The sequence below is a fragment of the Labrus bergylta genome, chromosome 12 (genome assembly GCF_963930695.1).
Source record: "Labrus bergylta chromosome 12, fLabBer1.1, whole genome shotgun sequence".
Classification (NCBI taxonomy): Eukaryota; Metazoa; Chordata; class Actinopteri; order Labriformes; family Labridae; genus Labrus; species Labrus bergylta.
The window spans coordinates 12,153,845-12,180,198 of record NC_089206.1 but is presented as its reverse complement, the minus strand read 5'-3'; the positions used below and the strand labels follow the sequence as shown (position 1 = coordinate 12,180,198).

Here is a 26,354-nt window from a genome sequence, read left to right as displayed (position 1 = left end):
GAAAGTGTGATATCTTTACTTTATTATGGAAGTGCAAGGGTTCTTTTGTAAACATTTAACACAGAAAAGGCAACTCAAAGTGCTTTACATACACTATGCATAAACAAACGAGGCATGCATATGCAAAAAAACAAATCAGACAGGGAAAGAGATAAACAAGCTCGCTTTACAAGGTTGACGTAGTGCAAAAGGTATAAACATGTATCCCATTTAACTTCAAAACGATGGCTTGATTTTTACTTCATTTAAAAGAAAACAAAAAGAGAACAGGTATGGTCTGACCTTAAGTGTTCCTGAAGTTTAAAAAAAAACAAAAAACTGCCCCTTAATGTTTGGTTCCAACTCTGGGCACACCGAGCAAACCTGCTGCAGATGATCTCAAGAGAGCGGAAAGGCTCACACGACAGAGCATCATTCAGAGACAGACAGAGTTTTCTTATTAATCTTGTTGAAGTGTCTTTTGTAATTTAAGGCTGCATTTCATGTCCATACTTTTATGTCAGAGCAGATTTAGTATGTTCTGGTATATGTTTGCCTAAAATACCAGGATGTCCTACTTAATTAGGTCACATTTTGCCGTGTACAAGCCAGTATGCTTTTTTTGGCTACCTTTACCCACAATCCATTGCACAGCGGTAAAAAAAAACCCACATCTACTGAGCCTGTGGTGAAGGTACAGAAATAACGAAGTAAAACACAGGAAGCTAGTGTATTTTGTCAAAATGTGGTTATAGACATAGCATTAAAGTATAGGGAAACAACTATGAAAATAATTAACAAAGCATGAATATGTAATTTTACTGTTGGTTATGCAATACTGCATGTTGGAATCCACAATTAAATAAAACTACTATTCAAAGTGAGAACAGCAGAGCTCCTCAGGTTGATAAGCACGTCTCATATATTGGCTTTTGGATCTCTAAGGCAACCATTTTTATAAGGAATATTCAACTCGTTTACCATGAACTAAGACATATGTAGTGGGTAAGAGGGTCATAAGTTCAAGGTACAATGTTTTATTGAAGCACTATGTCTCACTCGTACACATACTGCATGAGAAGTTCACGTTTTGTAGATGCAGCTGCAATGCATACAACAGATGTGTGGAACTCAGGGCTTCCACGACGACACCAAGATTCCCTACAGTCTTAAACAATACAAGGTCTAACATTCAATTGTTGTTTTTTGGAAGGATTAAGTATTAGATTTTTTTTGTATCTGATTCTAATTGGAGATACTTCCTAAAAATGTTTTAATCATGTGTGCTGTCCTGTAAATGTTTGTTTGTATGGTGTTTAAGGCTCTCAGTGCAAGACAAATTCCCCCAGTAGCAATAAAGGTTTTCCTCCATTCATTATCAACTGCAAACAGAATAAAGGTGGATTTCACTGGGTGCAGGTATGGTTAGTGTGTGCGCCCCATGTGCGGAGGCTGTACTCCTCCAAGTGGACGGCCCATGTTCGAATCCAATTTCTGGCTCCATTCCTGCACGTCATTCCCTGATTTCGGCTCTATCCACTGTCTGGTCTCTACATAAGGCACAGAAATCCGTACAACAAATCTTTACTTTCTTTCAAGGTGGATTTATCAGTGTTTTTTTTTATCAAATCTACAAAGCTACAATCAGAGCCAATTTTGCTTGAAAATTTAAGTTTTTCACCAATCTCTAATCCATTTTTGACCAACAGAAAAATCATCTATGTTCTTCTCCTTTTAGCTGTAAGGACAGTTTTTCAGGTCATCGTCAGGTTTCTTCAGTATCTTATTCTATTACACTCTTCCAACATATCAAAAACGTCTTCACTGAAGTCGTTGTACTTCAGGCTGAAAAAGACAAAAGCAGCAGTTTAGATTGATGGTTGAACTGTTTTTTCTTCTTGTGCTTATTAAACTATGTAAAGAGCACTGGCTCGTTATAGTTTGTCATTGAGTGAAGGGAACCAGGCTTACCACATCTCCAGCATGTTGGGGCTGTCCTGCATGACCTGAACTAGGGCTGGGACAGACGCGTCAGTCAGTGAGTTGTTTCTTAGTTCCAAGCTCTTCAAAGTCTTACTGGCTCGTATGGCAGCACACACGTCCTCCACACAGGCATCAGTAAGATCTGTCATTTCAACACTGCCAAAAAAGAGAGTAAACCAGAGTTGAATTGAGTGGACACTTCAAGGTTGTGGTGGAAAAAATATATAAGAAAATTGTGTTTTTTGGTCAACTCACTCAAGTTCCTCCAACAGACAGTTTGGATGTGCAACTGCATCCAAAAGATGTTTAACCCCTCGGTCTCCTACTTTATTAATACCCACAACCAGAGACTTGAGTTTAGACGTTCCACTCGTCAGCACGGAGCCCAGGTCTTTGAAGACCAACTCTGTTAACTCACATCGTTTCAAACTGTAGGCGGCAACAAAACAAGCACAGATGAAGAAGTCTGAATATCAACAAATATTTGTTAAAGGTGATACTTTGGCGGACTGTTAAAACATGTGACTCTACCCGAGTGTTTCTATTGGACATCCAGGTTTGCTGAAGGCTTTGCAGAGCAACAGTGCCCCCTCCTGGCCCAAATCATTCACAGTCAGCTCCAGCTCAGTCAGAGAACAGTTCTCTGACATCAAGGCTTCCATTAAATGAGAGCAGCACGCACCAGTTAACTGACTATCAAAGAAACTAGAATTTGAGAAAAAGAAAAGGTCACAGATGGCAGTAAAGTGGATGTGAATGTTTGATTCATCACTCCCATTCAGGATTTTTTTTTGCTAAGGCAATGATTAAAATTTGGTGTTTTCAGAAACCTTCTAAATGAAAACATATTAATTAAATCTTTGGTTGCACACTTACTTGAGGCTCTGCAGTTTACAGAGTGGATGTTGCAGGGATTTGCACAAGGCCTCAACTCCAGCGTCGCCAATTGTGTTGTTTGTCAGGTCCACCTTCCTCATCTCTGATTGGCCAGAACACAAAGCCGCAGACAAAGCTTCCATGGATGTAACAGTTAGCTCGTTTGCTTGTAGGCTTTAAACAAACAAAACAAGTTCATTCTTCATATGAAAAGCAAACTGATGTATAAACATAGACAGCTCTGTCAAAAAAAAAAAGACCGTAAAAGAAATTGTACTTACACGAGCTGCTGTAGTTTGCAGTGAGGACTCTGCAGGGCTTTGCACAGTTTCATTAAGCCCTGATCCCCGATCGCATTCCATCGGAGGTTCAACACACACAGCTGAGAGGTGCCTGAAGTCAGGACCGAAACCAGATCTTCACAGCTCGCCTCTGTCAGGCTGCATACTTGAATACTAAGTCAATCAAAAGTGGGGAAAAATGAAGAACTTAATAACTGAAGTGGGTGAGTGAGTTTTGCCGTGGAGAATTGTCTGTAAACAAAAGTAAGCCTTTAAATAATTTTACTTTAAATTGTGCAGCTTGGAGTCTCTGAGACCAGCGCTGAGGACTTTTAACTTTTCATCTCCCAAGTGGCTGTTAGAGAGATTCAGATCCGTGGTGAGCCCTCTGCTGAGAGCTGAAGCCAGATGAAGGACAGCTCCAGTACTCAAGGAGCAGTCTGACAGGCTGTTGGACATAAAACATAGATCGTACACATGATCTGCATATTGAACACATGAAAAAGAGGTGCTCTTATACCATATGTGACACCAATGTTCATAGACTTGAGAATTGGCCAGTGGCAGCACATTGCTGATATTGTCGGACTTGTTGATACCCAATAAATTTGAGGCTTTATCACTGACATTTACAAAACGGGTATTGGTATTGCAACAACTCTTCATGAACGGAATTATTTCTACACTTGAATTTTTGGCATGACTTACTTTATATTATGAGACAAGCTCATAGCTGGAGCCAACCTCTCTGCTTTCTCCTCGGTCAAATTTCTCATGAGATACAGATTCAACTGCTTCATCTCACCGAGGCACGTAATGACATAATTCAGAGCCACACAGTCCTGGAGGCTCAGGTCTCTGTAGCTGATACCTAGATGTGCTGAGTCTGTGACAATCTCTTTCACCAAACTGTCACTTTGAGCCTGATGCAGCAGATGGAAGCAGCGCTGGTGCTTGTCTCTATAGCATCCCTTCAGGGTCATCGCTGAGCTGCTTTTGAACCAACTCTTGAAATCCATGATCTGATCTGGGTCAAATCTGCCGATCAGGGTCTCCAGAGGTCTACACTGAGTCGGCTCTGAGAGCGCTGACAAGAACATATCTAGAAAGTTGGCACCTTTGTGCTTTTCTAACACACTTTCCGCACTCTTAGGCATTGACTTGTCAAAAAAGAAAGACAAGGCCAAGAGGAACTCCTGCATCATTTGAGAGCGGAAGGTGAAGACCGGTCTACTTGAACGCTCTCCATCTACTTGTAAGAAAACTCCAACTGAGTTGAGAAGCTGCTGAAAACCAAAGGCATCCATTTCCTCTTTGTTACAGCTCGAATGTTGATCGACAGAGCAGTGAGATGCCATCCTGCCAAGGGCCAACACTAGTTCTTTATTACAGTTCTGGCTCAGAGACAGCATCTGAATCAGGTTGACCAGGATGTCTACATACAGCTGAGATATTGTTTCAGGAAGTTTTGCTGCAGCATCCATCAGGGATTTGTAGGTAGAACAAACTGTCCAACAAAATCTTGGGGTGGTAGAGACATCATAAAAGCCTAGAGTCCTTTCCATGTGCTGAAGTGCTTTGTTGGCAACACCTGGGTCAGTAAAGAATCCTTGAAAGTAGGCCTCTCTTTGTGGCTTTAGAAACCCCAATACTTCTACCTGAGTACCATCAAGAAACCTTAGGAATCCAGTTGTCCTGGTGGCGACCACAAAGGCAGCTCCTTTCAGCAGTGACCCATGAAGCAAGCTGGCCACTAAGCAGGACAGTGACACTGCCTGAGAAGGGTTAGAGCAGAGTGTTTGGGTTGTGGGGTCCAGGCTCTGTTTAAAATCATCCAGATCATCAAAAACAAACAACACATCCTGTGGATTTTGCAGGACTAAGGGTAATGAATCATGCTCGATGAGACCATGATGGTGCAACAATACCGTCTCCAAGGAAAGTGGCCAATTCATGTTATTCAACTCCCTGAACTGGAAGTGAAAAACAGCAGTAAAGTTTTGAAGGTGTTGTCCTTGTGCCCAGTCCAGTACAAGCTTCTGCAGAGCTGTGGTTTTACCTGATCCTTCAGGACCAACCAGTGACACGGTTTTGACCTTACCTGACAGAGCAGTCAGGATGGCATTACTGAGGGAGGGCAAGTTTCCTTCCACATTTCTTTCTGCTGTCTGAGCTTCAGAAGTCAGCAGGGGTATGTACCCATTGTTGTTTATCACATTTAGAGGCAGTTCCCCACCAAGGAGTGTCGACATGCCCTTCGGCTTCAGGATGTGAGTCAGCACAGTGTCTTTGTCCATGGTGTTAAAAAGCTGTTGTGAAAAAAACAAACAAAAGAAAAACATCAAATATAATGCAATGAAGAGACTACAGAGGACACGCTATTCATTTCTACAGATAAATTACAGTGTAATAAACTGTAGTCTACCTCTCAACTTGAAAGCACTCCACCCTACCTGCTTGCCCACCTTAAAGTAACAGTACAATGACCACTGTCCTTTTTCAAAACACGGAAGACAAATTTAAAGTTACATTTAACGAAGTGTTGCTGGAAAACAAATGGAAACAAACACGTGTACGTGTAGAAATATTCCTGTTTTAATGTTAGGGTTTATGCCCTTTAGGAACGCTGTCGTAGTTGCAACCTACCAATTCAACACGACTAGCGAGAAATAATTTACAGTCTATGAGGAAGGAAGAACTGTGATGCTTGTTTTTAAGCCCTCGACTCTGCCTTACAGGCGGCAGTACTGTGATGCCTGTTTTAAAGCCCTCGACTCTGCCTTACAGGCGACAGAACCGGAAGTCAATAACATAAGACTCCGTTTGAGTACTGTTCATTCTAGCTGGTTTTATTTTTTTTAATCTATGGTTTCCACATAAAGTACTGGGCAGAAGAAGCATGCTAGAAGGACTGATAGTCAAACGGACAAACACTCGAATAAAAAAGTTGTTAAGCCTACTTTTGTACAAGAACGATAATGACCAATTTATGCCACTTTATTATTTTACTACACTAAAAACATTTAGCCTACTGAACTTTTTACTAAACTACAATTAATTTCATTATTTGTCACTTTAAGATAAATTGCCGACCCGGATTATGTTGGTGAAAAATAACAATAAAATAAATGATTGTGTATTTTTATAGTCTAGATAAGCACCGGTAATAACAATTTATGTAGCTTGTACAAGCTGCACCAAGTGATGCTTCAAGTAATTACCTGCAGGTTCGTGTCCACAGACACTGTGTAACTTGCAGAAATACACGTATTTGAAAACAATAGTATATGTGTTATCAACGTTTGGCATCATATCAACCAATGATGCCAACAAAAAAGTTCTTTGTTACTTTTGTCAAACATCTTTTTGAGCCCTTAAAGAATCAAGCTTAATGTTTTCATTCTGTTGTGTTACTTTTAGAAAAATATTTACACAGGTCTTTAACGTCTATATACTTTGTTAGTAGTAAGTCCTTCAAGCGGGCAGCCCGGCTTCTAGTATGACCTGTGGCACATTTCATGTAATTCCCCATTCTCTACCCTATTTCCTACTCATACTGTCCTATCAAATAAAGGCACACAATTGTCCCCCATAAATAAATCTTAAAATTAAAAGCCTGGACAAGCCCCTGTACACCCGCAACTTTTACCTTTTTATCCGCAATACTTTGTATGTAACTGTAAAGACTAAAAAACATCTACATGTATTTAAACTACTACTTATACAACTGTACACTTAAATATAACCCAAGAAGAAAAATACAATGCAGTTGAGTACGTCTTTATTTTTAACACAGAAAGAGGCAGATGGTGTGAAATTCAATACGATGAGAAGGAAATTACACAATAGACAAACAGATTTGGCTAAGTGCTGCAAGTAACTTATTATAAATTACAGCCTGATGTTAACGTCAGAATAAAATGTCCAAAGTTATCCAGCAGGTTGCGGCACTGAATTATGTTTTTAGTATTATCTTCACTATTTAGTACATTCTGTCAGAAGTCTCCGTTGTCTTGACGAGAATTGCGCTTGACCTTCGCTGGAGTTGGTTGTGAACTGGGTAGGCTGTTGGGTAAAAGACAGTTAAAAAAAATCACAGAAATGCACACAAACATAGGTGCTATTACAACAATACATATAGGACAGTGATTATAATGGGTTTGTCTTTAGTTAAAATATATGGTAGTTACCTTTTGTGGGCATTGTTTGGATGCTGAGAATAGAGTCCTGTCCAATTCTGCAGTGAGAAAAGGAAAACAATGAACAGAACTGATTTACTAACTAAGTAAACACATATTAAATAATAGAGCTCTACAAATAAATACATGTAAATCTGTTTCCAGGTTTTCCAGATCGGCACTGTCCGAAATTTGTGTCTGGATTGTTTCCCCATTCTGGCCATTTTCAGCAGAAAAAACACAACCTGCAAAAACTGTTCTCAAAAGCTCTCAAGTGCCACTACCTTTGAACCTAGCATGGAAATATTGATAGACGAAGCCTGAGTGACATCACCCACCCGTTACTGCAGGGGGGCTTTTGGGTCCCATTGATGGCAGTCGCCATGCTGGAAATACTGTCTCACCCTAACTTTTGGTCATCCTAGCGCCATGCTAAGAGTAGGAGCTTAGGCGGGTTTTAAGCCTCTTGACAAACCGTTACATTTCACCCACCCGTCAATCAGTTCAGCTGCGCTCCTTTTTGTGAATAACGATTATATTTTATAAAATTGAAACCTATTAGTTATCAAAATCCCCCCCCCCCCCCCTACAGTGTATTATGATCGAGACATGAGCTAGTCAGACCAATTTCAGTTTTTGGACCAGGCTGTAGACATGTTAATTTCTGCTGTAAATTTATTTTTTTATTTTTATCTGAACCCCCGCTCTCTAACCGTACTGTTGGTGGTAAAATGCATTTTGGGGCGTGCAGGTAACAGGTTTTTGACAAGAAACAACAGTGGAATTGGTTAAAAACCTCAAGTTCAGGTGTCGCTGGTGGCGCAGTGCTTAGTGTACGCGCCCCATGTATGGAGGCTGTCGTCTCAAGCGGGCGGCCTGGGTTCACATCCCACCTGTGGCTTCTTTCCTGCATGTCATTCCCCACTCTCTGTCCCTGATTTCCGACTCTATCCACTGTCCTATATCTCCATTAAAGGCATAAAAAGCCCAAAAATAAATCTTTAAAAAAAAAAACAAACTCAAGTTCAAATGATGAGGCATAATTTTCTGGAAGGTTCCAGTGTAGCTTTTTTGGTAATTAAAGCTCTAAATAGCTTGCATTTAATGAGGTATGTCAAGAGAAATAGTCACTACTCTGATTCTCAATACAACTCACCTTTCTTCCTCTCCTTCCAGCAGCTTCCTGTAGGTGGAGATCTCTATGTCCAGGGCCAGCTTGACATTCATGAGCTCTTGGTACTCTCTGAGTTGCCGAGCCATATCCTGCTTAGCCCTCTGCATAGCCAGCTCCAGGTCCCTGATGCGAGCCTTGGCATCCTGCACAGCCTCCTCACCACGAAGCTCTGTCTCGGCTACCTGCTCTTCAAGGTTAGCACGCTGAAAAACGTGTGAGGCAGGATTATATAAGCAGGAAGAAAGCACTGTTCTTGTCAATCACCTTAAAACATGGGACTGCAGATGTTTCATTGACGTTGAGGTATGTCACAAATGCTTGAGATAAGAAAATGTTAAATTACTTGCACACTGTCAGAAATTGTTTCATAAAGTTAGATTGAATCAGTTAAGTGCTGCTTGAAGAGTAACATTAAGCTCCAAAGATGTTGCTTTTTTATTAAAGTTTGTTTGCATTCCTTTTATTTTACAGATTGTAGCACCTATTAGCAAAGATAACTCAATTACCTGGAAAATATCAAGCCCAGACAAGTCCATTAAACTTTGACTTGCCACATACTGTATCAGCCATTATCCAAACCTTTCACTGACCTGTGCCTTTGCAGCTAGGATCTCGTTCTGCAGGCGGCTGATCATTCTGTTGAGCTCAGATATTTCCCCCTTGGAGCTACGCAGCTCATTGCTATACTGGTCGGCCTCAGCTTTCTTCTGGTCAAACTGGTGCAGTTAGGAAAAAAAAAAAAACAGAGGAAGAAACATGTGAGAAAAGTGAAGAACAGGTTTGACAAGAGTGGTTTCACTCAAAAAGTCAAGGTATTTAAGTAGGTTTATGAGCTCTTCTAAACTGTTGACCCCTTTCATTTTTCTGGTTTCATTCTAATCTTGTTCAACAACAACAGGGAAATATTTAAGAGCATCACCTTGTTTTTGTGCCAGCTTTCAGCTTCCTCGCGGCTGCGGGCGGCAATATCTGCATACTGAGCCTTAACATCAGCCACGATCTGTTCCATGTCCAGGCCGCGGGAGTTGTCCATCTGCACCACCACAGAGGTCTCCTTCAGGCTGTCCTGAAGCTCATGCAGCTCCTTTTTCATTCAACAACAACACACACACACACACACACACACACACACACACACACACACACACACACACACACACACACACACACACACACACACACACACACACACACAGCTACAGTAAGAAGACAAATCCATACATAATGTTTCTTTGATATGAGTTTTAAGAAATTCTGTGAAGGTTTTCAGCAAGTGGTTATGTACCGTGTAATACAGAGTCTGGAGGAATTTAAACTCATCACTGATCAAGGACAGCTTGTCTTCTAGATCTATCTTGGACATGTAGCTTGCGTCCACATCCTGAAATTAAAAAAAAGCACAAGAACAGTAAGAAATACCTTTCCTGGGTTTATTACATTTTTATTTAATAGACACAGATTCATTTTTTTAATCAATAACTTAAAAATGTGCAGCTGAGATTGTATTATTGTTTGATTTGTAGCTTTCAGATGATACCAAACATCTCAGTAGAATGACTTTAAAAAACATGAATGAAATGGAATACAAAACAAATAGTTCAGATCCTAATCTGCATAAAAAAGTTATATCAATCAGTTTTATAGACACTCAGGAAAAAAAAGTGTCTATCATAGCTATCATGTTATACTGCACCTTTTTTAGCATGACAAACTCATTCTCTCCATCATTCTTCTGGTTGATCTCATGCTCATACCTGAAACAGTGCAAAATATCACATTAGTCCCGCAAGTCTTATCAGTAAGCATCTTAGCTCTAGTTCCCTATTTTGCTCAAGGGGATTCTCTTACTTGGTCCTGTAGTCGTCCACATTTTTGTGCATGACATTGTTCTCCATGTCCAGTCTTTGTCTGTCATTGTTGATGAACTCCAGCTGTCTCTGCAGATTGCTGATGTAGGACTTCAGCATGGGCTCCACATCAGAGGAGGCTTCAGTCTGTCCCTGCAGCAGCTCCCACTTGGTTTCTAACATTTTGTTCTGCTGTTCTAGGGATCTCACCTGTTGCACAAGGAGGAGGCACCAACAAAATCAAACAGATCCTAACATCTTTTATGTATATATTTGGCCTAAAATAAAGTATCTTAAGTGGATTTAAATGTAAAAGACAGGGGATTTACTCTTACCTTATCAATGAATGAAACAAAGCGGTTGTTGAGACTCTTGATCTGCTCTTTCTCCTGGTTGCGGACAGCATGGACATTGGGATCAATGTCTATTATCAGCGGGTTCAACAAGCTCTTGTTGATGGTCACGGCTGTAATCATGGCTGCCTGATGTGGTCCACTGTTGATCTTGGAGAAGGAGTTGGATCCCATGGACCTGGTACTGAAGCCCCCTGAGGACATGTGTAGTCCTGGGCGAGTGCTGCGTTTGCTCCTCAGACTCATGGCAGTGATGATATGTGGATATTTATTTCTGGAGAGGATGGACAGGAGCTCAAGCCGTGTTTGAGCTCAAATGTGCATCTCTTATCTTTTGGTTGCTTCTTTATAGGCCTCTGGGTGTGGCATGATAGCGGAGATATGTGGCTTTTCAATGTGGGTTAACCAGTCAGACACATGCCTCCTGTTCTCCCACCTACCTCCACTGTGAAAGTTGCATTGTTTCTGTTGTTGAGCAAGAAATTTTCCATGTTTTGCAGTTTCAGGTATTTGAGCAATGCCCAACAGGTGTTTCATCAAAGACAGCACTGTCTGATTAAGGATAGAAAAGTTAGTGATTGATACAAGGAAGCATCAAGTGACAAAATCTGTAATCAGAGCATGACTGGAATCCAGATAGATACAGTAATTGGATCCATGTCCGAGTTAGATGGTTCAAAGTAATGCTGCATGAGCAGTAAAAGAGCAGACAACAAAAGGTGGTGAAAGACAAATAAGTGTGAATTAAAACAGCAAGATCTCACACAATCTATGAAAAGTAGGTGGAGCTTGTTATCGAAGATTTTCCAAATTTCCTAAAGTTGCCTTTTTTGATTAATGACTTTGTCCATATAAGGACTTTTGATGAGACAAGTAATTCCAGCATGTTAAATGCTATAAATGTGTGTTTTATGTCCTTTTGAATGACAGTATATTAAATATCTTTGAGGTTTGGTCAAAACAATGTTTAGAAATGATAAAAAGACATTATTTGGGCTTTGGTGAAAACTGATCGACATATTTCATGATGAGCCTCTGACGTTTTATTGATGAAACTCACGTCACAGATTGATTCATGGGGAAAAAAATTGACAGAAAAAAATGTTAATTGAGTGAACTATAAAATAAGGCAACAAAGGCAATAATAATAATAATGTGTAGATTGTAGATTATCCAGAAAATGCACCCAAAGGTGTAAAAAATGTGAGACATGTAATTGTTTTGGGAGCATCATGTCAATGAGCTTTGACATGATGAAAAGAAAACTGTCACCGTCTTCAAATGTGTTTTTACAAATGTATTTGTTTCATCCTTTAAAAAGCATAGTCATGTCAAAAAAAGAAAAAAGATTAAGTCAGAATGTAGGGATTGTTGTTTCCATACATGTGGCGTCATTTATCATTTAAAGTGACAGCTGGTTGTAAACCAAAATCTGGGCTGTCCTCCTGTTGTCACAGTGTTTGCTCTCCTCCCTTTCACACCACTTACGCAATCATCGGCTTAAAAAAAACAACTTTTAAAATGCATCAGTTGTTCAACCTGTTGTAGCTTTATTCTCAGCGTTTGTTAGGAGTAGGACCTCTATAGAAGGTAAAGCCAAGACTTTGTGTGTATGTGTATATTAAAGGAAAATGGATTAGTTGTAATTTTTCCATTGGCTCCTCTCTTGTCAGATATGAAGATCGCCTCTTTCAACGTTCAGAGGTTTGGATTGACGAAAGTCGCTGATCCAGATGTCCTGTCAGCTCTAATTAAGGTAAAGAACATCTCATTTTGGTATTGTTATGTAGCCTGCCGTATTGTTACGCTAATGGAGAGGCATCAGGGGGTCGGTTTCAGCAAAAACGGTAAACAAAAAAGATCTGTTGTTCTTCAATTTTGTGTTTTGGTAACACATGGGTCTTATCACCAATGTGATTTTTGGGAATCAGCCAAGAGGAAACATCAAACAAAATATTGTGAAGAATGAAAATACAAAAAAACGTCCTTCCTTCCCTGATTTATCCTCTGTAGATTGTGTCCCAGTATGACATCATACTGATTCTGGAGGTTGTGGATGTGAGCGGAGATTCAGTGAAACTCTTCATAAAAGAGCTGAACAGGTACGTTTATGTTCTTATGTCTAGCTGGGATTGTCTTGGCCTATAGTTATTTATGCTTACTTGTGCTGATCTTGTGCTGTCTCAGAGTCAACACCAGACATCACTACGGTCTGCAGCTCAGCACCCGCCTGGGCCGGAACAGATACAAGGAACAGTTTATGTTTCTGTACAGGTGAGATTGAATCTTATCGCCAGACATTGTCCTCTTTGTTTCTATCATAAACAGCTTCAGTTAAAAGCATTCTTTTCCACTGTCAGGGATGATGTTGTTGATCTGATCGACTGCTATCAGTATGAAGACAATCAGGAGGATGACATGGATGCTTTTGCAAGGGAGCCGTATATTCTCCACTTCAAACCCCGAAACACAGGTTGTCTCTCACAGGAAGTTTATGGGTACTAATATGATGCTTGTTTTCAGTTGCTGTAGACGTTATGATGACATGATGAGAAGACTGTGGTATTTCTGAGTCATGTCTTTGTATGTGCCTGGTTGTTTTCTTAAGCTGAATGAATCTGATTTAAGGTGACAGGTGACACACAGGAGCACAGAGCAGGTTTACCAAGTTAAATCGGTCTGGGTGTCTGCTTTGTGTATCTACACCTTTTTAAATTCACCCTGATGGGGCATGTTATCAGAGGACAGATCTGGAGTTTATAGGACTGTTTTGGTTGCAGTGTTGAAGAACATAGTGCTGATTCCGGTGCACACCAGGGCGTGGGACTCGGAGAAAGAGCTTGACGAGCTGTACGAGGTCTTCCTCGAGGTCAAAGCCAAGTGGAAAACTGATGTGAGTGAATAGTCCTTTAAAAGCTTCAAGGTTCATCACTACACCTGCATACTTTTATTTCATTCTATATGGCTCATAAATGATCTATAAATAATGATGTACCGTGTCTACATTTAAAGGGATTTCTCTGATTTCTCTGAACTGATGTGAGCATCGACTGTACTGCTTAAATAACCATCTCTGAATTCCTCTAGAACATAATGATCCTGGGGGACTTCAATGCTGATGGAATATATGTCACCTCCAAAGAAATGAAAGACATCCGTATTCGCAGCGATAAGAATTTCCATTGGCTGATTGGTGATGACGTGGACACGACTGCAAACACATCAAACGAGCACAGCTACGACCGGCAAGTGCACTGTAATTACCTCCATACATTCAATTCCAAAATAACCATTTCTTGCAGGAGTATTAAGAATTAGCCCCGTACAATCTTTTAAAAACAAAAAGAAAATGTATAATCTAGTATATTTCTCTCAAAAGGATTGTTGTGTATGGAGAAGATATGCTTGCCGCCATTGTGCCAAACTCAGCCAAACCATTTAATTTCCACAAAGAGTTTGCGATGACTGAAGAAATGGTAAGGTGTCCCTCATAGAAACCAACACAGTATTTGCATTTTCCCACACGTATAGCTGCTCCTGTTTTTGTAGAAAAGTTCCACATTCAGTTTATGCATGCAAAATCACACAGGCCCTGAGAGTGAGCGACCACTACCCCGTTGAGGTAGAATTACGCAGCACTCCTCTTTTCTGGGTGACAAAGAGCCAGCAAATATGTGACACCCAGCGGGCATCAGTGAACAGAGCTGTCACAGGTAAAGCGCAAAACTATGATTTACTCTCTCTTGTCTGAAGGAGAATACAGCAGACCAACACTTGTGCTTCATGTTTAGAACCTTTGAATTTTACAGCACAGTATGGCCTCTTTGAATGACAGGGTTGCAAACAGGAGAAATGCTTGGTATTTGGGAGTGTTTTCCTCTTTCTTTTACAAATTCACAGCTGATAATAAAGGTTTCATTTAACCTTTTTTTTAAATAATATCCACACATTATAATTGGCTTAATATACCCCATATTAGATAGAAGCCCAATGTAATTAAAAAGAGCTAAATCAGGAAACTCACAAAAGCTGCTGTTAAAAGTTGTTTAAAAAAAATTGAGACAAATGTCGGCGGGTGGCTTAAACTAGCTTGTAAATATTACCTCTTCACTTTAGCCTTTTAGTGGACAACAACAACGTTTTATGCAGGCTTTAGGTTTTAATTAGCCTAAAATGTATAAAGTGTTATTTAAGCCATTACAACAAAGCCTTCAAACGTAAACCCCCTTGTCTAAACTTCAGTGTCTCTGCATTTGTACTGCTAATTATTAGAGAAAACATGTTTCACATGCCAGACATCTGTATTACTCATGCTTCATGGTAAGGGGTTTTTCCCATATAAGATGAATCATAATTAAACACATGTTAGTAGAGGATTCTTTCCTTTGACTGTAACATTATAATTGTTTCACAAGAATAATAATAAAAAGAATAATAGCCTTTATGTATATTTTTTTCCTCGCAGATGGTTTGCAGTCTGATGTGTTGAAACTGCAGAAGGAAAACCTCCTGATGGAGCGAGAAAAACTTCAACTTCAGATCTCCTTATTAAAACATCGGGTTGCAGCACTTCATCTGAAAGAATAAATAGAAGACCTCAAACACTTGTGCTTTCGTTTTATTCTTATCATTTTTCTGTTATCATATTTTGTATTTACAATTTATATTGAAACTGGAATAAATACTGCTTTAAAAACATGTACTCGTTTGTATTAGGTCAATAGGTTATAAATTAAATAAGCCTACTGGATTGAGTCTTTAGATGTTAGTAGGTATACTGGTTTGTCAGACTATGGGTTGAAATTAAAGAGTGTGTTTTTCAGCTCAGGGCTAAACCCTCTTATTTACGGTCTATGGCCCCAAGCCATGAACTGGACATATGCTGCATTCACGTGAGCAGCCTCAGCTCCGACTTTCAGGACTTCAATGACGTTTACTCCAGCGGCTGGCTATTTAAGTTAGGAAGAAAATATAATGCGTAAAATTAGTAAAAAATTGTTTAAACAAATATTTGTTGTCAGTGTGAGACAGCGGTACCGTGGTCTCTGGCCTTTATAGTAGAGGATATAAACATCTACCCCGCTGTTGGGACTTGAGTGTACCATTTTTTCCGACCACAAGCGAAGTAGACACATGTCACGTGATAACAGCACTTTCTTCGATCAAAACACAGAGCAGTCAACCAGCTTGTAAACAACCACAAGAAGGTGTGTCAGCAGCCAATTTCCCGTCGTTATTAAACTTCAAACGTTACTAAGCTTTAACTGTAAAGCTCAGCCTACTCATCCCTCACCTGTCCGCCCGACAGGCCGTCTAAATGCATTACAGAGGACCGAAAACACCGCGGAGATCATGGACGTGCTTGATTTGTTTATTAGTTGCAGAAAGGGCGACATTTGCAGAGTCAGGTAACGACGGCGACTCCGCTGGTATTTTCTCTCTCTCTCTCTCTTAGTGTTATCTTTCCCAGTGTACAAGTTTATTTTACAGTCAAATAAATGGAATAATTCGTTGTTCTAAAAAGCTAACTGCAGTGTGTTTTGAGGTAAACAGCGATGGTGTTGCTAACTATAGCTTTGATGGCCCAGGCAGTAACTTCAGCTGTTTGTAGGTCAGCTGCTTATTTTCTTTCTTTTTTTAAAAAAGCGACGTAGGATAAGATAGTTACCATTCTGCAAACATTCAATGTCAGACACAACATGATTTAGACCGATGTGAATATTAGATCGATATTCAACATGCCACCTGCTCGCAGCGGTACACAGGTGAGTCTTAGTTTATAAACACAGTACATAACAGAGATGTGTCAGATCGATTTAAAAAATATATAAAATACAATTTAATTAGTCCTCATTTAGAGATAGAAACATACTCTGTGCACAACATTAGTATGTTTCCAGTTTTTTTAAGTAATATTTAAACCCAAATCCACGAAGTCATTGTATGCAGCTATTCATTATTTGTCATAATATACAAATATTTTCCCAATATACATATTATACTATAATAATAATAATAATATACATTTTTTTTCCAGTATATACAAACCACTGTGCTGACACAAGACTACTGTAAACCAGTTAAAGGGGAAAACAAAGCGAAACCTGCTCTGTGTGTGTGTGTGTGTGTGTGTGTGTGTGTGTGTGTGTGTGTGTGTGTGTGTGTGTGTGTGTGTGTGTGTGTGTGTGTGTGTGTAAAAGATTGCACAAGAGGCTTCATGCACTTTTAGCCGGAGCTGTATTTATTACACATCCACGGTCGCCAGCCAACATCACATACAAGTGCGTCTATCTGTATAGTCTCGCGAGAACCCTTACGTACGCTGCTGACGGTGTAACCGTACAACATGTAATAGTGCACAAGCACTTTCAACATTATATGACACTGTGCACATTACTAGCATTACTATGTTTCCATGGTGATAATCAAAGCATGGATTAGCATAGGATTAAAAACAACCTTAAATGAAAGGGTAGTTTCCATATAGGGTGTATCATTTCTGCAGCTGTGTGAGAATTTATTTTGAAGCACCCATCGTTTTGTTAGGGCCTTTTGAGAAAATTACTCCGACCGCTTATCTGTTTTTCTTGTCTTTTTAAGATACCTTGTTGAACAGAGGGACGTGGACCTCAATGTAAGAGATAAATGGGACAGCACTCCTTTGTAAGTACAATTAAGTCAAGCAGTCTTAACTTTCAGGCTCACACAGCATCATAATCTGAAATAACCTAAAATGTTTATGCACCTTTTCAGGTATTATGCCTGTCTCTGTGGCCATGAGCAGCTGGTCCAGTACCTGTTGGCTAGTGGTAAGACTGCAATTCAGATATAGTGATATTGCTACTTTCTTTTTTCAACAGAGTTAAAGCAGAATGTCAAAATGATTTGATTTGAATATCATGCTCAGCATACCAACTGCTCTGAAATGTTCTGTAGTATAACCCTCGTCTCCATGATTTGTATTTCTTCATCAAGGTGCCAAGTTTGAAGCCAACACGTTTGATGGCGAGCGATGTATGTACGGCTCTCTGAATGACTCTGTTCGACGTTTGATCAAGGACTATAAGTGTGTCAGTGTCCGCGCCATGCAGAGGGGAGATTTCAACTACTTTCTGCACATGTAAGGATCGATGCCTGTTGGCTTTTTTTTTCCCCTCGGCTGTTACATCAATTTACAATGAGAAGAATGAGGAAATGAGAGGAATGGAGTACAACAGTACAGCTTGCAGTTTGGATGCAAACCTGTAGACATCATGTTCTCTGAACATTAATGTGTTTTTGCTTTAGGTTACTGGAGCAGGGTCCACAAAGTGATGTCAAGTTCCTGGTACACGGACAGATATTTACGGCCCACAGATGTGTCCTGAGTGCACGCTCCGAGTACTTCACTGATATGTTCGAGACTAAATGGAAAGGGAAGACGTTGATCACCCTCAAACACCCTTTGGTAAATTGATATATTCTAAAAGATGTGTGTAGGTAGTTTCTTGTATTCAACATTTCAGACATACGTTCTCCCTTTATATCTGTGCTGATCAAAGCGATTTTGACTTTCAGATAAACCCTGCAGCCTTTAGAGCCATCTTGCAATATATCTATACAGGTGAGTGTATTAGAACTTCAAATACATTTAAGCTTCAACACTTGGCACAGTTACAAGATTCTTCTGGTAAATGATGTCTTTGTTATCGTTCTGTAAGGTACCAGTAACAAAGATAACATCATGGATTTATTGGAGACCCTTAAGAAAAATAATGTATCCTCCCTTATGTGCAAAACTTCATTTTAAGATGACCTGAAGTTAATTTGCTTCGTTGGCCTTCTGAGTTAAATTAATGAGGTGGGAATCTTCCAGTAGTTCGAGTTCAAAACTGTGACCCCCCCTCCCCCTCCTTTTTAATGTCATGGGAGCCTGAGAGAAGGGAGCTTTTCACATCTAGTATGAACAGAGGGAGTTATCACGAAACAAAGGAAAGTATTGCTTAAGCACCAATAAGTTGATTATAGAACTGCAGCAAGTGTTATTTCCATTGAACACAAACCACTGTACCTTAACATCACTAGTTAACACAAGTGAAAATAACATTTGAAGCTGTAATAATAGTATAATAACAAACTTCATTTATAGAGCACCTTTCTTATCTTGTGTTACAAAGTTCTTCAAATCAGTAGAATAAAAGGAGCACATAAAGCACACAAGAAATCATAAAAACAAATAAATCAAACACTGTATATGTAAGATTCCCATTTCTCATTCTTAGTTATTCTTATTGTTACAGGACGTATGGATATTGACATCAGCCTTGTGGAGGACTCCAGACGACTTGCTAAACAGTGCAAAATGACCGACCTCATAGAGGAGCTTGAAAATAAATGCAAAAAGGTGTATGAATTTGGTAAGTCAGGTCTCTGAGTTCTTGTTCACACTGTTTAGAAGAGTCAAACACAACTTTTCAAATAGTCACAAAAACACATTTTAACTTGAGTGCATCCACGTATTTTAGGTAGCTTGGGTGAAGTATGTTTCACTTTTATCATAAAAATTGTCCATTTTGTGTCTATTTTCTTTTTTGTCTTCACTCTGAAGTGTCCAACAAACCAGGAGTCTGTGTGAAGGTGCTCAGTCTGGACCCTCAAAGCTGCCAGCTGCAGGAGGAGATGGCTCAGTTAGCAGACTGTGCAGTTCCCACTGAACTGCGGGTAAGGGCATTGTGAAACGTTTAACCGCGTCCGGTTTAGACTGAATTAGTCTATTTTTAATTCCACTCTTTCTGTTTATTCTCCACAGGTTGGATTTGGTGAACTTCCATTTAACAGAGTCGACCACTTCCCAACGTATCCTGACATCTGCTTCCGAGTCGAGAGTTTTAATTTCCTGTGTCATAAGGTACAAACGAGCCACAAAACATTCCTTGATCACATCACAGAGCGCTGCACCAATCCTCTCACTCAAATGAAAATGTCCATTTTTATTCATTGTGATATTTTTTGTGTGCGTGTCTGGAGGCGTTTTTCTGCGGACGTAGCGATTACTTTAAAGCCTTGCTGGAAGACCACTTCAGCGAGGGCGAGCAGCTGCAGTCTCAGCCCAGCACGCCAGTGATTACTTTACACAACATTTCCCATGAAATATTTATCCATGTCATGTACTACATCTACAGGGATGACACAGAGGTGAGTGCACAGCCTCTGGCTTATTGTTGTTTATGGATCTGTTTACACTAAAATAAGAATTACTTGTTAGTCTACCAGCTGTTAAAAAAAATCTTTACAAACTAATTAATGGCAGACAAACTGGTTTTTGAGAAAAAAAAATGTAGGAACAGGAGTTCACATTTGTTTTGCTCTTTAACTTTTTTTCTATAAAACAACTGCAAACACTATTTTAGAATATTTCTCACTTTTCTAAGCACTTTTTATGTTTTATTCCACCCAAATATTAACAATAACACTTTCACATATCAAGCATCTATATAATCATTCCCTCTTTTATTTTGTTGCTATGGCTTGATTGATGAACATCACGCAGTATTCTTGCATTTGGAAGTTCATCAGTAAGCTCATAGATATGTATCGTATTTTTCCATTCACTCTTTTGGTTTTACAAGCCAACAGTAACGTTGCAGTCCTAAACCCACGCCCTTTTTCTATCTTTGAAGGGTGTGACACGCAAATATTTAAGCTACATATTAAGTGGCCACATTTTTAGGATGTTTGAAATTCAACTCAAGATTGTAAACACAAACAAACGGATGTACTAAAACCAGGGAGGAAGAGACAGACAGTCGATAATTATATCTGACAAACGCAAATGAATAACAAAGGTAATGTCACTTGACTATTATTAATGATTATAATCAGACAGTGACTGGAGTTCTTTCCATTACAGCTGACAGCAGAGAATGTGTTTGACGTGCTGTGCGTGGCCGACATGTATCTGCTGCCCGGGCTGAAGCGTCTTTGTGGGAAGACTCTTGCTAAGACTATATGTGAGGACAACGTTTTGTACATGTGGAAGATGGCGAAGCTTTTCCGTCTCTCTCGGCTGGAGGATCAATGCACAGAGTTTATGGCTAAGATCATTGATCGGGTAGGTGACGTCTGTGCCTCTTTGTTTACACTGGAGCCCGTTTGTTGGTCCTGGCAAATATGGGTTAGAACAGCTTGGGGCTAAATTGTACAAATTTCAAATTGATGCTTTAATTTCTGCATATAAACAATTATTGATATTGATAACATATTTCTTCTTTTTGCTGCATCTAGTATCTGCGTCAGTAGTTTTATTAGCCTGTGAACTCACTGTTGCCCCAGCTACACTTACCGGTAAATTCACACACATACATGTACCTGTCTATATGTCACAGCTGGTGGAGCAGCCCGAGTTTGCAGAGGTCGTTAAAGAGGATGCTGCGTCACTGGAGGAGCGACATGAGACAGACTCTGTCCCCTTGGTAGACGAGATCCGCTATCACATCGCCAGCAACGTGCAGACGTACAGCGCCATCGAGGAGGCCAATCAGAAACTGGATGCCTTGGAGGAGCTGCTCTGCAGCGTTAATATAGACTGCTGAAGGGTTGGCAGGTTGTGAAGATATAACGGGAGTGAGAGATAACATATGCTTCTGTATGTTTGTAGGTTTCATTGTTTTCTTTCTTTCTTTCTTTTGTGCAATTTATTTGGAAAGATTATATATTTTTATTTTATGTTCAGATGAGGCATATGAAGAAAAACTATGTTAGTTGGCTGTTAAAAATGTTTCTGGATGAAACATATAATGTGAGACGAAATATTCATTTTGAGCAAATTATTGTATGAGTTTCGACAGAATATCTTAGAGTTGCACATGCATGAATTTGTTTTAAGCATTATTTTATTGTTATTGTTTAACTGTCTATTTAGTTCTTTTAAATTGTACCTGAACCAAGTTGAGGACTAGCACTGAGGTCTGTGTCATTTTATTTGATGCTTACAAAGCCACCAAGTACATGACAAGAACATAATTGATTGACATAAGTATACATGATGACATGAAAGTGGAAATGTATTTCAATGTTTGAGATGTAACATTCCTCCACCCAACCACTAATATAATCCTATATTTCCTGGAGCCCTGTACCCAGTGTGTGCGCAAGAAAATAAAGCAGTTAAAAAAGCAGTTTGCATGAAATATCCTTTTCTTTCAAAACAAGGAAAATAAAGATTTTTTCCAAAATCCTGATATCCGTTTTGTAGTCTCCCTGGCATTATGAAATACTGGTAGATAAACAAAATGGTTTAGTTAAATGTTTTATAATTCCCTTTTTTAATGAACTCCCTGTTCGTTAAATCTTGCGAGCACATACGAAATATAAAGCAAACATAGGGACTTTTAAAAGAGTATGTGAAAGTAGAATTTATTTCACTATCAGTATCCACTTGTGTTAACAGAATATGCTGCAGCTGCAGTTGCTGACACATTTAGAAATTAATGGCTACATAGAATTACTATCCTCTAAGTTATTAAAACCCCTTTATTATACGGCTTTACCATAGACTGTGAATATACTGTCTTCACATGTATTTTAAATTATCAGACAGTTATGCTTACCTGACGTCACCTTGTTAGCATTGTAATTCTTAGCATATTCTTAGCATGTAGCTCAAAGCGCAGCTCTGCCTAGATCAGGGGTGGGCAACTGTGGCCCCCATCAACCCTCAACGTGGCCCTCAGGTCAATTTTTACACATCAATGAATTGGAAACATGAAGAAAATGTCTGAAATCTGCCATGAAATCATGAAAACCAGAAATACGTCCATAATAATATTTGATCACTGGCATATGCTGAGTTAAATTTGAGACATAATTGATTTTTTCTTATAATTGATTCATAATTGATCGTTTTTGTATACTACAATTTGGCCCTTTGGCAGGAAGAATTAATTGAATGTGGCCCTTGCCGTGACCAAAGTTGCCCATCCCTGGCCTAGATAGTCGAACACAAGTTATTTTTTTAAACAACAGACTACACGTACAGATACAGGTGAGTGAATGACGTGAGGAAACCATGAATTTATAGCTTAAGAGCAGCGGAAAGCACCTGAAGATGGCGCCATTTCTAAGCTTATTGTCACTGTGGCGGTGGCGATGAGTTGAAACAGCATTTGTGGTTCTTAAAACAAATGTACACTTCTTCATACTATGTGAAAGAGAAGTTCTTCATTCAGATCTCCGAAAACATCACTAAGAGTGTCGTGGAAGGGGAATAAAGGGTGAGTAATTGTTACATGTTAGCAGTGGTTTGAATTTGTGTATGTGTTTATAACTGGGGTCCCTGTGGGCTCAATCACTCTTAAAGGGTCAAAGAAAAGCTGCATGTCACCAAAATGTTCCCCTGAGGTACAGAACAGAGGGTAAGCTCAATTCCCAACACTGTGGAGCAAAGCTGCTGTTATGGTAAAGTTCAGTTCAACTGAAACACTATTCTTCTTTAGACAAAACCTTTGGCTTTGAGCCCAGCACCCTGACTGCGACATGTTGATAGAGACAAGAATAAACAGCACAATTAGTTATTACCCCAGCAGTCCTTTACACATTTTGGGTGGTTGTTGCTAAGGAACATGGTTCTGTTTAGTCTTGGGTGGGAATGTCCAGTTCATTGAATTTAAGAATGACATCAAACATTGTGGCCAGAGCAAATTGACATTTATGCCCTGTACAGGAGGGACTCATTTTCTCATTACTTCATTCAATTTCCATGGAGACTGTTTACAAGTTAAACCGACCTCTCTCTATAATAGCAGTAAGCTTCCATTTTCGTGGTTTCCACACCTCCACTGGATCCAGTTCAGAAAGAGACAGACCAAACCATGAAAACTGTGAATGTTGGATTAGTTGAAAGCACAGCAAGTTAAATTTGGCTTGTCAGTTAGAGTTTAGCAGCATGTCTTGGCACTCAGATCTGTTCACCATTTGTTCCCGCCTGAAATACCTCAACTACCTACTAAAGCCCACTGGACTAATTAAGATCAAGTTTTGTACACATATGGTCCCCAAAGGATGACGCCTTAAATCTGGTGATTCCCTAAGAATATTTAGTTTGACAACACCATTAGGTTGAAACCAGAACAACTTTCACTACTATTCTGTGGATTTTCGAATTACCCCCTGGGGATTAATACTTAAATAAACTGTGGTGACTTTACAGGCGCACTATGGATTTTTTGTAGAGCCACGTGAAAGTTGGAGAAATATATAGATTCAGTACATGTTCATAACGCTATACACTAACTGTCCTCAGAGGAAAACAGTTTGAGGATAAAAAAATGCAACGCGAGAAGTTATGGTGGTGTGTCGCAACAGTGAAACCGTAACTCTCCTGGTAGCTTTTTAGCTCCAAACAGTGTACCAGGGACCCATTTTTTTTTCTTGAAATAAAGTTTGTGTATTTAGTTCAGAAAATATAGCATCAAATTGTTTCACTTTCACTCCCAAATCTGCATACTAGTGTACCTTTAATGATCTCATAACTATCTTCTAGTGCCACCAGCAGGCCAAAGTTGTCACTTATCTTTTTGAAATATCTTAACGTTGGCTGAACGTCATGGCACTTCATTTTGTACACCTAATTGTTGTCCCCATCAGGTGAAATGAATTGACTTTTGTCATCCACTTGCTTTTTCTTCACAATGTATGGCTTCACATTCAATTTACACATTTTGTATAAATTGACATGAACTGTGGTGTACACAACCATGTCAAACATTTTCTGCATTGACTTTTATTAACCTCTTGACTTTTTTTTATCTAGCGCATAAATCATTTAAAAATATAATCTTTTTAAATAGTTTATAGTAATAAAGTAATATTTATTTTAATAGTGCACTAGTGTTTTTTCCCAAATGCATGCAAATGTAATGACACTCTCATCATCCTCAGCTGTAGTTTGTGTTTAGTGCTGATTTAACGTGTTATGCATGCTACCACTTTTCTGCATTAAGTACAGCGTCACAGAGACTCGAGAACAGCTGTCCTATTGAAGTCTTGTTCACTCCATGTTGATAGTTCCCCTTGTAAGTTCCTTGTTCATGAATTGTTTTTCATCTTCATTTAGCATGATTTCTGTGACATTGCTAGGAGTTATGGCATGAAATGTATGCATCTTCATATGGTTGTCAGATGTTTTTTTTATTGCGTCTGCAGTCTCCTTTATAGAAGAATAACTCAGAAGACTTATACTAAGACAGTTATATTTGATTTATTTTTCTCTGTCCAAGTTATGACTCATATTTCAGTCATGTGTCTGCTACTGCCCTTAAAAACATTATTTTTTGCCTGATGATTTCCATCTGTTTTGCTAGGGGGGAAAACAAATCTTGGAGAGGGCAGTAAAGGGTAAAATGTCTTGGCTCTTGACTCATGCCAGTGCATGACTCATTGAGACATCACTATGACTTCTGTCTCCTCCTGCTGAAATGTACAAGGGCAGAAATCTTCCAAACAAACAGTTTCTGTTGGATGTCATTACCCCCTAACCGTACATTTTATTACCTGTACTGATGATGGTTTATGTCCTAGGCACGAAGTGCATTAAAAACACCAGGCACCCTTAATGATCCTATATCCTAGAACCATTTGTCCTTGACCTTGTAATCATTATGTGCCCTTTTTTTAAATCAAAAATCTCTTTGGTCTTTTCATGATACATTTTACTTCAGGTGGTGTTTGAATAAGGTTTGAAAATGTAGGGCTGTGTCATTCATACCATCTGTCTTCTTGTGTTTCCAGGAACCAAGGTGCTCATCTCCACCTTGATGTTTTTCTATATGTGGCTCACACACAGCATTCAGTACGTCTGGAACAGATGGAGATGGACGCAGGTGGTCCAATATTCACCCTGAATCAGAGCTTTGTCACAAGTAAGATATACCATGTCGTATAGATGTACTGTCTTTATTTTTGTTCCTTAGTTAATGCCTATGTTTACTACTTTATACTTCTGCTTCACTACTTTAAGGAAGAAAATATCGAACCTTTCCCACCTTCATGTATCTAACAGCTTTAGTGTTTGCTTACTTTGCAGCAATAGCAAGAAAAGGGATTATGTTCTTAAGAAAACGTTACTATACAATAGTGCTGGGTATTGTCCACAAACTCACAATTTGATTCGATTTAGATTCTTTGGGTCCAGATTCGATTCGATATATTCAATATTTCACATAGATGAGAGAAATACCCAGATAACTACTCATACCTTCTTATATTTGTTAAATAATTGTGTGTTTGTATTTGTTTAAAACAAACTGACTCAAAATGTATGTTATCGTTGCATTAATTGTGCCTGACCTGAATTCACAGCACCCACAGTGACCCCAGTGGAGAGGGGCGTCATTACAATGAAAACAAAATGGGCTTCATACAGCAAGAGAAAACAAAAGGAAATACAACAAATAGTCTTTAAAATGGACAATAGAAATAAAAACGTTGTAAGATGGACTATTACCAGAGTCAAATCCCTTGCATGTGTCAACATACCTGGCTAATAAAACTGAGTATGAATCTTAAGTGAGGAGTAATTGGGAATTTTGCAGCTCATTCTGCTAAAAGCAAGTAGAAAGGTCAGAATTTTCCCTCCAACATTTAAGGTTTCATTTATTGTACTTACAGGAGCATTAATTGTATATCTGCCATAATGTCAACGCTAT

The 26,354-nt window shown here is 39.2% G+C and overlaps 4 protein-coding genes and 1 long non-coding RNA gene across 9 annotated transcripts; 3 read left to right on the top strand and 2 right to left on the bottom strand.

The window, feature by feature from the left end:
• On the bottom strand, window positions 1–5,820 carry si:ch73-233m11.2 (NACHT, LRR and PYD domains-containing protein 3). 4 transcript variants are annotated; one of them, XR_010667498.1, is made up of 10 exons: window positions 5,545–5,759; window positions 3,828–5,428; window positions 3,406–3,567; window positions 3,120–3,293; window positions 2,839–3,012; window positions 2,494–2,667; window positions 2,218–2,391; window positions 1,951–2,118; window positions 1,661–1,824; window positions 1–1,529 (listed from the first exon to the last, which is right to left on the bottom strand). XR_010667498.1 is itself a non-coding variant. In XM_020629566.3 (9 exons), exons 2-9 carry the CDS (start codon window positions 5,414–5,416, stop codon window positions 1,755–1,757), a joined length of 2,685 nt encoding a protein of 894 aa, XP_020485222.2. In that variant the 5' UTR covers window positions 5,417–5,428; window positions 5,766–5,820; the 3' UTR covers window positions 1–1,754. The 4 variants fall into 4 exon arrangements, 3 of the variants coding, with proteins under 3 accessions (XP_020485222.2, XP_020485220.2, XP_020485221.2); XM_020629566.3 differs by lacking the exon at window positions 5,545–5,759 and adding an exon at window positions 5,766–5,820 and having other exon boundaries at window positions 1–1,824; XM_020629564.3 differs by having other exon boundaries at window positions 1–1,824.
• Window positions 5,821–6,883: 1,063 nt separating this feature from the next.
• LOC109980932 (intermediate filament protein ON3) lies at window positions 6,884–10,917 on the bottom strand. Its single transcript, XM_020629507.3, has 9 exons — window positions 10,654–10,917; window positions 10,320–10,528; window positions 10,165–10,225; window positions 9,757–9,852; window positions 9,391–9,555; window positions 9,062–9,187; window positions 8,454–8,674; window positions 7,310–7,356; window positions 6,884–7,184 (listed from the first exon to the last, which is right to left on the bottom strand). Exons 1-9 carry the CDS (start codon window positions 10,915–10,917, stop codon window positions 7,102–7,104), a joined length of 1,272 nt encoding a protein of 423 aa, XP_020485163.2. The 3' UTR covers window positions 6,884–7,101.
• On the top strand, window positions 10,632–15,369 carry LOC109980933 (deoxyribonuclease-1). Of its 2 annotated transcripts, XM_020629509.3 has the most exons (10): window positions 10,632–12,261; window positions 12,345–12,427; window positions 12,685–12,773; window positions 12,859–12,945; window positions 13,032–13,144; window positions 13,452–13,564; window positions 13,759–13,916; window positions 14,051–14,147; window positions 14,261–14,384; window positions 15,137–15,369. In XM_020629509.3, exons 2-10 carry the CDS (start codon window positions 12,347–12,349, stop codon window positions 15,256–15,258), a joined length of 984 nt encoding a protein of 327 aa, XP_020485165.1. In that variant the 5' UTR covers window positions 10,632–12,261; window positions 12,345–12,346; the 3' UTR covers window positions 15,259–15,369. The 2 variants fall into 2 exon arrangements, with proteins under 2 accessions (XP_020485165.1, XP_020485164.1); XM_020629508.3 differs by lacking the exon at window positions 10,632–12,261 and having other exon boundaries at window positions 12,269–12,427.
• A 447-nt stretch (window positions 15,370–15,816) lies between these two features.
• Window positions 15,817–21,827, top strand: abtb1 (ankyrin repeat and BTB (POZ) domain containing 1). Its single transcript, XM_020629506.3, has 12 exons — window positions 15,817–16,079; window positions 17,272–17,334; window positions 17,425–17,480; window positions 17,647–17,791; window positions 17,959–18,118; window positions 18,229–18,274; window positions 18,951–19,067; window positions 19,259–19,371; window positions 19,460–19,558; window positions 19,678–19,845; window positions 20,561–20,761; window positions 21,036–21,827. Exons 1-12 carry the CDS (start codon window positions 16,024–16,026, stop codon window positions 21,240–21,242), a joined length of 1,431 nt encoding a protein of 476 aa, XP_020485162.1. The 5' UTR covers window positions 15,817–16,023; the 3' UTR covers window positions 21,243–21,827.
• LOC136181021 (uncharacterized) lies at window positions 16,086–16,883 on the top strand. The gene is made up of 2 exons (XR_010667499.1): window positions 16,086–16,436; window positions 16,709–16,883. It is a non-coding gene; the product is annotated as an uncharacterized lncRNA (long non-coding RNA).
• Window positions 21,828–26,354: the final 4,527 nt, after the last annotated feature.